The sequence below is a fragment of the Anolis sagrei genome, chromosome 5 (genome assembly GCF_037176765.1).
Source record: "Anolis sagrei isolate rAnoSag1 chromosome 5, rAnoSag1.mat, whole genome shotgun sequence".
In the NCBI taxonomy this organism is placed as follows: domain Eukaryota; kingdom Metazoa; phylum Chordata; class Lepidosauria; order Squamata; family Dactyloidae; genus Anolis; species Anolis sagrei.
Genome location: NC_090025.1, coordinates 104,633,039 through 104,646,070, shown reverse-complemented (window position 1 = coordinate 104,646,070; position 13,032 = coordinate 104,633,039). Strand labels below are relative to the sequence as shown.

Sequence of the window (13,032 nt, the reverse complement as noted above, 5' to 3'; positions counted from 1 at the left end):
TCGGTGGAGGAAGGTTGGTGACTGAAATCATTGCTGTTCTATGTATTGTCGAAGGTTTCCATGGCTGGAATACTGGGTTGTTTTTTGGGCTATATGGCCATGTTCTAGAAGTATTCTCTCCTGAAGTTTTGCCTGCATCTATGGCAGATCTCACAACCTCTGAGGATGCCTGGTATAGATGCAGGCAAAACGTCAGGAGAGGATGCTTCTAGAATACGGCCATATAACCCAAAAAACCAACAACAACCCATTGCTGTTCTGGTGTAAGACTGTAGGATCTATATAGCAATATTAAATGACCACTCACAAGCCAGTTTTGCTTTGAAATTGATATATTGCTTGTATCTCTGCAGCAAAGAAAGACTGACTTTTTCCCACCACCACTTCCTTTTATACACCTTTTCTGCCCATCTCCCCCATCTTCTCAGTTTCCTTATTAGAGCTTGTTGCTTCACAAGTTCCAATACAAGGTTTCCAGCACCCTCTGCTGGCTTCAAAATGTCACAGAGAGAATTGAGGCAGCCAGGATGATTCAGTCAGGATGTCACGGAGGGAATTTGTGATGTCTTCATGCCGTCAGAAATTGACTCCTGACATCTGGTCCCTGAAGCCACAGCAGCAATTTCAGTGACTATCCAGCCCCCATGAGATGCAACATCTCAGCTCTTACCTTGCCTTGGAATTGGACTGGCTACAGTCAGGATCCTATTAGGATGCAGATGCATGTGTGCCGTTCCCCCCGCCCGCCCGCAAGAGTTTGTTTCCCATTTTTTATGCCTCTGTATTTGGTATCTCCTTATGTAAGCAATTTGTGGCACTGGCTCCGCTAACATGCCAGTGTCTAAACAAAGGTTGCCCTTTCACAATTGCTAATATATTTATTGGCTGACATGATGCAGCAAGAAACTTCCACTCAAAAATGCTGGCCACGTTTCCCCCTTTTAATGCCCTACAATCATACATAAGTATACAGGTGGAACTTTCCATTCTGCTGGACGATTTTGACCACAAAGTTTAATGTAATATAATGCCAATAAGGATTGAGATGAGATTGAATCTTATGTTTTATACACATTTAATTAACTTCCATCAAAGAATCCTGGGAACTGCAGTTCTCATTATAAAACTACAGTCTAGCTCAGTGGTTCTCAACCTGTGGGTCCCCAGATGTTTTGGCCTACAACTCCCAGAAATCCCAGCCAGTTTAGGATTTCTGGGAGTCGAAGGGCAAAACATCTGAGGACCCACAGGTTGAGAACCACTGGACTAGGCAATCCTTTGCCATGGCTGTCAAATCACATGGTGCAGATTGTTCTTTGGACATATTCCGTGTTCTGGTTGTAATATTAACATCACTTATTTTTATTTAGAAATGCTTAATAAAAAAATAATTTTAAAAAACAATATATCTCTTTTAAATACATTAATAGTCTTACTGAAACACATATGAACTTCTAACATGTCCAGAAGTGCAGTGACTTTCAGGCTTCGTTCCTATCCATTTATTTAGTTGACAGGTGTACAAGGCCTTATTTTGCTGCCAGACAGGGCAAGTTCCTGGTATTTTTCTATCACTTCCTGGTAGACTGGACAATTGTTCTTCAGGGCAAACCTGACTGCTGCTCTCTGGTAATGAGGATCGGGACTTGGGCAAAGAAAATGCCTGTAGTCTCTAGGAGGAGGGGTGACTGGACGTAGCTGAACATGCAGTGATGCCAGGCTCTTCTCTGGAAGCAGGTGTTTATATCTGTTAGAAAGTAAGACAACATAAATAACTCCTACTGTTTACTGTCCCTCCGAACCCAAATTATATCCCTATATTGCAGATAAGGATGGAAACATTTGAATATAGAATTAGAAGAGACCACAAGGCTTATTGAGTCCAACCCCTGCCATGTAGGAACATACCATCAAAGTACTCCTGACAGATGGACATACATACTCTGCTTAAACTTTTTAAACAGAGGGTCAGGTCACAGTCCCTCAAACTGTTGGAGGGTCGGATTATAATTATAATGAAAAAGTTTTTTTCTCTCTCTCAAGTAACTCCTGACATGACAAAAAAAGAAAAAAAATTAATTCCTATGAACACTGCACATATCTTATTTGTAGTGCAAAGACACTTTAAAACAATACAATGATTAAAATAAAGAACAATTTTAATAAATATAAGCTTATTAGTATTTCAGTGGGAAATGTGGGCCTGTTAATAAAGTTAATAAAGGATGGGTCAATTATTACTCCAATTGTAATGGAAAAGAAGTTTCCAAAAAATCTTTAAAAAGTAATGGGTAAAAAGTTAAGGGGGAAAAAATCTAGACAAGATAGGGGACTGGACAAAGGTTGGAATGAAGAAGGAAAAGATTATGGAAGAGTTTAGAGAAATAAAATTGACATGGTTCCATTGTATACAATTAGAACAATGGCTTAAAAATTGGGAAAAAAACAATAAAAATGGAAGTAAACTTAATCAATTTGAACAAATAATACAGAAGGGAAGGGATGTAGAAGAGCATGAAAACTTGAAAGGAATAATTAGTAAAATATACAAGATAATAATTGAAATAAAGGAAGGAAATACAAAAAACAATACCCTTAAAGAGGTTTGGGAAGAAGACTTAGGGATAAAAATAAATGAATTAGAGTGGCAACAATTATGGAGACAAAGACATCTAAAAAATTTATCAATACGGGTTAAAGAAAATTATTACAAGTTAATATGGAAGTGGTATCTAACACCAGTAAGATTAGCATATATAAATAAAAATAATTCAAAAAATTGTTGGGAGAGGGTGTCACGAACCAGGAACATATATACATATGTGGCGGCAATATAAATATGTAAATAATTTTTGGGGAAAGTATTTAGAGAAATAGAAGATATAATGAATATGAAAATTGAGAAAAGCCCTAGTACAGCTTTATTATCATTATATAACAATATACAATTGAAAAAGGAGGATAAAGAAGCGATAACAAACTTATTAACAATAGCAAGACTGCTCATAGCAAGGAACTGGAAAAAAAGAAATAAATATACAAATAGAGGAGTGGTACAAGGAAGCATGGAAACTGGCAATAAATGATAAGCTGACATGTATATTAAAAGTTTAAAAAGGTACATGGAAACAAAGTGATTTTGATGTTGTATGGGGAAAATTTGTTGTAAATGGTTTAAAAAACAAAGAAGGAAAGTTACCGCCACAAGAAGAATTGAGATTTTGGACAGACGATATGTAAAAGTTGTGGCTTGATATGGGGGGAGGGGAGCACAGTGGTGGGAAAAAATGCTTAAGCAGAATAATAAGATTATATGTTAAAGAGTGTGTTGAACAATATGTAACTGCTATAACCAAATGCATAACAAATGTAATAACTATGATAAAACAATAAGAATTAAAAAAAAAAAAGGAAACGTGGGCCTGCTTTTGGCTGATGAGATAGGATTGTTGTTGTTGTGTGCTTTCAAGTCATTTCAGACTTAGGTTGACCCTGAGCGAGCGCTGGGTAAATGACCTTGGAGGGCCGTAGTCGGCCCTCGGGTCATAGTTTGAGGACCCCTGAGTTATACCTACACATTATAGCAGAAGAAAGTGCTACGGAGAGACTTATATCTTACCGTTTGAGCTGTTTGGGTGGCATTATATTTCCCTGCTGGTCTAGAGGAGGAGCTCGACATTGACTCCTTATTTTGAGTTGCTCACACTTCCTCATTTCTTCCTTTACTCGGGAGAGAACTCTTTGTTTATGTCTCTTATTCACAAACAATGCATCTCCTTCTATGAATTTCATATAGGTGTTGCCATCCATCCAGGAAGGAGGGGGCACTGGTGGCTTGGCCATTGAATCTTTTCTGGGAGCTGTAATCCATCGCCACGTGTTGCTGTCAAAAGGCTTGTCAGGTCTTGGGCGATAGATGGCTGGCAACCTTCCCACGTCCAGCCACGTATGATATCCCCACACATGCACTGGATCACCTCCTTCAAGTCGGTAGTGCACGTTCCGGCAAACCTTGATTTTGGCGTCTGTGTAAGGTGGTCTTGCAATAGCCAGTTTATGATAGGCTCTTGGGGAAAATCCTGGACATGGCACATATTTGTCCGTACATAGAAAGTGTCTTTCTTTCCATGTGGCCATCTTGAAAGAGAAATCTGATAAATCCTAGATGAGGAGAAAGAACAAGGTCCAAAAACATCGCCAGTTCTAATATTGATTGAACAACAACAACAACATGGGCCCCTGGTGGTGCAGTGGGTTAAAGCATTGAGCTTGCGAGCTTGTTGACTGAAAAGTCACAGGTTGGATTCTGGGGAGCCCTAGCTTCTGCCAACCTAGCAGTTTGAAAACATGCAAATGTAAGTAAATCAATAGGTACTGCTCCAGCGGGAAGGTAACAGCGCTCCATGCAGTCATGCCGGCCACATGACCTTGGAGGTGTCTATGAACGCCGGCTCTTTGGCTTAGAAATGGAGATGAGCACCACACCCCAGAGTTAGACATGACTGGACTTAATGTCAGGGGACAACCAAAAAATAATAACACTTTATTTATATTCTGCCCTTCTCACCCCAAAGAGGACTCAGAGGAGATCACCGTTCATATGCTCGGCAAACATTCAATGCTGCTTTGTATAGACAATACACAGACAGTCAGAATAGGAGGTGGTTTGTTTCAGCTGTTTTTGGTGCCATGGAAGGTTGGGCTCAAGTCCAGGGGGTGCTGTTGCTCTATCCTCTATGACAAAGGGCTGTCAGAACTTCCTCCTTCCTTTTGGTCGCCCAGCATTTTCTAATCTTCTTTCTTTATGGCGTTGTAAAACACCTCCCCCGCTTTTTAGTGGTACCTAATTTCTCTAATTACAGCTAAAGCTGTTTTCAAATTGCTTAGGTAAACAATGAGCTAGGGTGACGGTTAGCAGCCTACACCCACCCAAGGTTTCGAACTTGCAACCTTTTGGTTGATAGATCTTATAATTTCTGATTATTTACCAGCTGGACTAAACCTCCAGCCTATATTGAGTTCCAGTATGGTTGCCACCCAATTTCAATTTAGTAGGATCTAAGCATGAATTTGAGCAGAATTGAAAATCTCTCATGGATTGCAGGGTCATTCATGATCCCATATCTTTGGATTAATGTGCCAGCTCTTTAAGCCCCTAACAAGTATTTACTCCTGGATCATTTGCTATCAATTGTAGGAAAAGTGGAAAGAAACAGACCCATATTAATTAAAGATAAGATGGAGGATTACTCAATACAATGGCTTGGCATAGATACATTACTGACATATTTTACATTTGATAAAACATGTTCAGATTTGGAGCAGTTAAACAAGAATTTGAAAACTAACTATGCTAAGGCGATAACTGCAAAAATGTATACATTGCTGTAAAAATACAAAACACGTGAGAGTATATGATTAAATGGCTCAAAATATAGGTAGAAATCCAGATAGAACCACAGGAAAAGGTGTTGATAGAGTTTTATGCTTACTTTGAGTAATCATATGAAATAAAAAATGATATTTTGACATCAGAGAGACTTTAAAAGATATAGAAGGGCATCCCTAACAAATATTGGAGCACAATGTTGAGACGTTTTGTCATACATGGTGGATTTGTACAAAGGCCCAGAAATATGAAACCCAAATACATTTGATGCTGGAAAATATTATTACGGTAAGTTTAAATTCAAGATGGCATCGAAGTTTTATTTGTTGGAAATGCTGGATAGCAATGTTGAAAGAAAATTTGGAACACTGTCATGATATATGATTGCAGCAAAAATAATTTCTGCTCAAGAAAGGTTGAAGATCTGTGAATGAGCTGAAATGGACACACTGACTGTCAATAAAAGAGAAATATCTGATCAATTTCAGTCAAGATTGGGACTTGTTTATTAGTTTTTCACTTAGTTGTAGTTTTGTAGTAGTAGATAGTATGTAGCTGTACCGTTTTTATTTTTACATATTTAAAAATTGCTTGTATGTTGTATTTTATTTACACAGGATAGAACTTTTGCACATGTAACATTCAACAAATACAATTGATGTAGGCTGGTCTGTACACTGTATACTGATTACAAATAAGAAATGCTCACGCTAGCTAGTCATTACAGCTACAGTTAGCATAAATATGTATATATTGCTAATGCACACACATATACACACATTTTTTCACATATAACATATCTTATATACTCTGCACCCAGCTTGCAGGTTGGTTAATCACAGGTACATGTGTTCACACAGAGAATCCTGGTTTTACATTGGTGTTCCGGTATTCAAGCTTCTTGAGTAACAAACAATAGAAATACGAAACTTACTCATTTACAAGATTTTGGAGCGACCTCATGTAAAAGTCAGTATTTCTTAATGCTGAATTTTACGTGAATGAGGCCAAGCCACAAGGAACTATGTATTGTCGAAGGCTTTCATGGCCGGAATCACTGGGTTGTTGTAGGTTTTCTCGGGCTATATGGCCATGGTCTAGAGGCATTTCTCCTGACGTTTTGCCTGCATCTATGGCAAGAGGATAGATGCAGGCGAAACGTCAGGAGAGAATGCCTCTAGACCATGGCCATATAGCCCGAAAAGACCTACAACAACCCACAAGGAACGATGTTTCCAAATTCCAAAAGAAAAACGGATCCGTTTTTAGCCGTTCTCTTCGGCCAATCCGGCTCCTTTGGTTTGATCCGGTATCTGTAATGGCAAGGACCCAGCCATAACAGATTCCCATCCAAAAAGGGACCACATGGCAGCCAATCACGGCTCCTTCCCTATTCAGCATCACAGTTGAATCTTTTTAATTTTCCTTTATTTCCTTGATTCTTTTTATTTATTTAGTGGAATTGACTAGGAGTTGAGGAGGGACCTGAGGGACGGTGGGTGGGGTGTGCACACTTGCGCTTGTAGGCTTGGAGACCGAGAGTCACCCTTTTAGCTTGTTTTACTCCTACCCTTCCTCTCCTTTAGAAAATACTACTAAAAATAATAATTAAAGATAATAATAGGGATCCCAGCAATTCTTCTCAGAAGAGCTACAAGACTGAGAACAAGCCACGAGACTAAAGACAAAGATCCACCCAGAGGAAAAGTGTTCTTGCCATAACATCAAGTGAATTACTGAACACATAGGGAAGCTGATGAGGAAACACAACATACAAACTATCTACAGACCTACTAAGAAAATCCAACAAATGCTACATTCAGCTAAGGACAAGAGGGATCCTCTCACCACTGCAGGAGTCTCCCGTATACCATTCAGCTGTGGACAAGTCTGTTACAGTAAGTTGTAGCCTACAAGCGCAAGTGTGTGTGTGTGTGTCTTGAAGAAAAACCTTATGATGGTAATTATTATGTGCAGCTGGTAATGTAGGTCAACCAGCAATCTTGGACCACACCCAATAGGGTATAACTGTATGGGTTTTTAAGATACAGTCCTGGAGATTTTTTTCTCTGAGGAGATCTATGCTCAAAGGCTCTGCTCTGAAGAGAAGGTTGGAGAAAAGCCATTATGCTACTCTAAAGGAGGCTATGGCGGAATAGCTGTTTGCTCAAGGTGTATGTTTTGCTTTCTCATTTGACTTAAGATGAAGATGCCTTATTTTGTGTTACTTACAAAGACTGTGAAGTTTCTTGCACTGTTTGTTTTTTGTATGCAACATTGCAAATTTGTATTTCATCTCTGCTATTAAGAGTAAAGATTTTTCTGTTCATTTCTACTATTTTCTGTGTGTCATGTGCATGGGACGTGGCACAAGACACACAGGGACCATCAAGCACAGCATTGCCCAAACACAAATCAAGGGTCATGAAAGGCATTGCAAACTAACTAAACCAGTCAGCCATAGCAGAGCACCTGATGAACCACCTTCGGCACAGCATATTATTTGAGAACACACAAATGCTGGACCATTCTCACAACCACAATGTCAGACTACACAGAGAAGCCATTGAAATCCACAAGCATGTGGACAATTTCAACAGAAAGGAAGAAACCATAAAATTGAACAAAATCTGGCTACCAGTACTAAAAAACTCTAAAATTATAACAGTAAATAAAAAACAAAACTCAAACACAGGGGGACTCCAGCCAGGAAACAATCAGGAACACCTGGTCATCTCTCAACAAGGAAATTTCCCAGGCAGAAACAATCCACACCTCAAAATTGTTTTGTATATATTGTTTATTGTATATGTTGTTTATTTTATTGTAATTTGCATTTTATTTTATTGTAATTTGTTGTTTGGGCTTGGCCATATGTAAGCCGCCCCGAGTCCCCGTTGGGAGAGATGGTGGCGGGGTATAAATAAAATTATTATTATTATTATTATTATTATTATTATTATTGCTTATCAAGGTGGCCAATTGAAATGTTCAATAGCTCCAACAGACAAGAGTTCTTTCTCCCAACCTGGACAGATATATAAACCCAATTTCCAGTTTCCAACAAACCTACAACGTCTGAGGATGCTTGGCACAGATGCAGGCGAAACGTCAGGAGAGAATGCTTCTAGAACATGGCCATACAGCCAAAAACCTACAACAACCCAGTGTCCATACAGTACTTACAAAAAGACAAATCCCAGAATTTCAAGGTAGCTTGCAGACAATTATGCACATTTGAAATTACTAGCTCTATACAGGGATGTAACTACCGAAAATTTCCCAGAGCTTCTAATAATAATAATAATAAAACTTTATTTATACCCCGCCACCATCTCCCCAAGGGACTTGGAGCAGCTTACATGAGGCCAAGCCCAGCAACACATCAAAAACATTAAGCAATAATAAAACAAACAAGCAATAAACAAAAATAAACAATAAACAAGGGTGAGGCAGCATAACTTCCTTTTTTAAAATGCGCGCCATTCTAAACCTAAATTACTAGCTCTATACAGGGGTGTAATTACCGAAAATTTCCTGCAGCTTCTAAACCTCTAACATGGCAGATCTTATACCTAAGTCCAGAGATTCTCACAAAGATTTGGAACAGGACTAAAGAGTGTAAATCCCTGTCCAGTGTAACAAGTGAACACCCAATATCGTTTTAAAGAAATGCTCCAAAAGCACAGTTATCCTTGGGAAGATATTTCTGACCAATAAAAATTAGGCAATCAAGAATATTTTTAAGAGCCTAAACAATGCAAATGAAAAATTAGATTGCCTCAGGGGAAAATTACAAAGGAAATAGCTTGCCTTTATTCCATAAGTTTCATTGCTCCTTGCCTTCTTTCTTCCCTTTGTTCTTTTCCTTATGAACTTAAGTTTTCCAAGCTGGCTTCCCCATTATCATATGCCTGTTAAATTACCACAGCAACGAGTCGTGATGTCATGTCTGGGGACTATGACTTCAACCTAGACTTAAAGAAAGAAGTCTTCAGTCAAGGGGAAAGAGCTTAGGAGCTATTTTCACAATGAAAAGAATAAAGCAATATAGCAAAATTAGTCATGTGCGGCCTGCTCCTCTTTCTGCTGCTGAGTGCCAAGGAAGGACAAGGAAAGGGGTTCTTCGGACGAAGGCAAGAGTGTTAATTTTGGCGATGGTTGGTATGGGGGATGGCAGGGCACAGCAGCATGTGGATTCCTCCAAAGATGAGGTCCCAGTGCAGTGGTAGTTGCACTGTGTCTTATTTTGTCCAGAAAACTGATGGCAGTAGGCCTTTCTCCATGTCTGCTTTCCAAACACAATCCTCTTTTCCCCAACCTGGCTTCACCATCGCCACTCACCTACTCTTTGCTGCTTCCCTACATCATTTTAATAGGGACTTACAAGCCTTGCCACTTGTTCACAGCCTCTGTCTTGTGAGGCTTGCAGTCCTTATCAAAAATGGTGTAGGACAGCAGGAAATACCACATTTAACTGTACTGTTTCGGTATCAGAGAGTTTCATCTATGCTGATGATCATGCCATTACTGCTGTAGGTGCTCTTACTGCCTATTACAGGGAAAACCAGCTGATCCCCAACCCATCTAAAACACAGACATGTGCTTTTCACCTCAAGAACAGACAAGCATCCCAAGCTCGGAGGATGACCTGGGAAGGAATCCCACTGGAGCATTGCAGCACACCCAAATACCTGGGAGTCACTCTGGACCAATGCTCTTACCTACAAGCACTGCCTGAACATCAAGCAAAATGTGGGTGCTAGAAACAATATCATACGAAAGCTGACTGGCACAACCTGGGGATCACAACCAGACACAGTGAAGACATCTGCCCTTGCGCTATCCTACTCTGCTGCTGAGTACACATGCCCAGTGTGGAACACATCTCACCACACTAAAACAGTAGATGTGGCTCTTAATGAGACATGCCGCATTATCACGGGGTGTCTGCGCCCTACACCACTGGAGAAATTACACTGCTTAGCCGGTATTGCACCACCTGACATCTGCTGGGAAATAGCAGCCAATAGTGAAAGGACCAAGGCAGAGACATCTCCAGCTCATCCCCTGTTTGGGTATCACCCCGTTTGGGTGCCCAGGAGGGAGTCTCTCATTTGGTATCAGTGAAAGGACCAAGGCAGTGACATCTCCAGCTCATCCTGTTTGGATATCAGCCAGCACATCAATGACTTAAAGCAAGAAATAGTTTTCTAAGATCTACAGAGACACTCGCTGGAACACCTCAGCAAGCGAGAGTCCAAAAGTGGCAGGCTCAAACCCAGAACCTCAACCAATGTCTGATACCAAATGAGAGACTCCCCCCTGGGCACACAGAGGACTGGGCGACTTGGAAGGCGCTGAACAGACTGCGCTCTGGCACCACCAGAGCCAATCTAAAGAAATGGGGCTGCAAAATGGAATCCACGACATGCGAGTGTGGAGAAAAGCAAATCACTGACCACCTGCTGCAATGCACCCTGAGCCCTGCTACATGCACAATGGAGGACCTTCTTGCAGCAATACCAGAAGCACTTCAAGTGGCCAGCTACTGGTCAAAGGACATTTAATCAACTACCAAACTCGCAAATTTTGTATTTTGTCTGTTTGTTTTGTTCTGTCAGAAATGTAATACAATTGACTGGTTGCCCTGACACAACAAATAAATAACTGTATTGTTGTCAGAAAATGGGGCTCAACTATTATGTGAAGAAAAGCATTGTGCATGAAATATAAACCAGAGACGACTGGGGCTATACCTCTTTCGTTCAAAGAGGAAGGAGCACCATCTGCCTCCATTTTTTGTTTTTAGAGAAGACCCTGGTTGCCTCAGTCTTCTCTCACCAGTGTCCTCTCCCTCCTTCCTTCCCGGTCCACACACATAAAGAACCCCTGCCCCAAAATGGGCCAGGGGAGCATCACCAAGATGCCTTCATACCCTGACTGATGGAGTACTGGCTGGGCTTCCCTCACTCTTTTGCCTCTGAGCAAGGTGGGTGTGTGACTATTAAGCTAATTCAACTAATTTACAATGACATAAAAATCTCTAGCAAGCCTGCAATGAACGAGGAAGTACTTCATCAGTGTCACAAATGGACGGTGAAGCAACTGCTCCCCTGGTGGCCAGAATACTCTCATGAAAAGTTGGAATGTTAAATTGCCTCTGTGTCTGAATATAAATACTGTAAATGGGAGCCCCCGGTGGCGGAGTGGGTTAAACCCCTGTGCCGGCAAGACTGAAGACCGACAGGTCGCAGGTTCAAATCTGGGGAGAGGTGGATGAGCTCCCTCTGTCAGCTCCAGCTTCCCAAGCGGGGACATGAGAGAAGCCTCCCACAAGGATGATAAAAACATCAAATCATCCGGGCGTCCCCTGGGCAACGTCCTTGCAGACAGTCAATTCTCTCACACCAGAAGTGACTTGCAGTTTCTCAAGTTGCTCCTGACACGGGAAAAAAATTACTGTAAATAAATAAATAAACAAACGGTGGTGACTATTACGTGGTGAAATATGGTAATCAAATTCATGAAAGTGAAGCCAGTAAATGTGCAGGACTGACTACAGGAGATGAGACAATGGGCAGCCTTGCCTTATTCCTTTTTGGTTTCATTGACCACATGGTTTCATTAACTCACCCATGACCAATCTTCACAATTTCTATGCATTGTAAAAAGCTTTTACCCGTCTGATAAAATAACTCATCTAAAATTCCAAAGAAAACCCAGCTCAAATTGCAAAAAGCCCATTCTGCATACAAAAACAAAACAAACAATTCTCCATGCTTCTCAATGTCATTCAATATATTCCAAAATAGCTAAAATACATATTTGACTACAACTGATTTTAGTAAAAATCCACACCGATTTCTGAATAAAATCCTGCCGAATTATTTTTAGTCGTTCAACCAGATTTTTGAATCTTGACTTTCACCATTTGACTCTTGCAGCAAAGACAACGTGTTCCCCTGCCACATTATTAATCGTAAGCAAGTGTGGAGTTATGGAAATTTATCCTCTGGTGGGATTAATCAAATCATTTTGATTAATCCCACCAGAGTAGAGTCTTGGCTACTGCAAGATGTAATGTGTTGCCATTAGCTTTTTTGGATGGGAGATACAAAAATATAGAATGTCCTAAAAGGGTGTGTTGTTGTGAGTTGGTTTCTGCAGAAACAATTGACCATTCTTTGTTTGTATGCTCCAAATATAAGATACCGATGAAATACAGGAATTCCATTTTCTGCAGTGTTTTCAATGGCAAGTGTTATACAACTCCATACCGCCTGAACAACTCTGATGCATTATTTTGTGTGACTGTTGCAAGTTTTACTCTTGGGATTAGTAATTTTAATCATGTTTTTATTTTTTTTAAATCTGTGACCTCTTTTTGTCTGTGCTGTAATCTTGTTTGTGTAGGCGTTGTTGTACAGTCTTTCAGTCACCATCCTTGTGAGGATTGTGTAGTTACTACTCAACAATGAAATTGGCCTCTAGTTCTTTTGTCACCATGAAGTCCTGACCTCTTTTGATATCAATGCAATAGTCATCTCTTTCCATGTCTTAGGAATCATCCTGTTCTGAAGTACTGAATTCAATGTCTGGTATAAAGTTAGTAAGAGAACATGTATGAAGCATTAATAATA

At 40.2% G+C, this 13,032-nt stretch overlaps 1 protein-coding gene across 1 annotated transcript; it reads right to left on the bottom strand.

Moving 5' to 3' along the window:
- Positions 1–1,442: 1,442 nt before the first annotated feature.
- On the bottom strand, positions 1,443–4,226 carry TEX52 (testis expressed 52). The gene is made up of 2 exons (XM_060776153.2): positions 3,620–4,226; positions 1,443–1,747 (listed from the first exon to the last, which is right to left on the bottom strand). Exons 1-2 carry the CDS (start codon positions 4,135–4,137, stop codon positions 1,507–1,509), a joined length of 759 nt encoding a protein of 252 aa, XP_060632136.2. The 5' UTR covers positions 4,138–4,226; the 3' UTR covers positions 1,443–1,506.
- Positions 4,227–13,032: the final 8,806 nt, after the last annotated feature.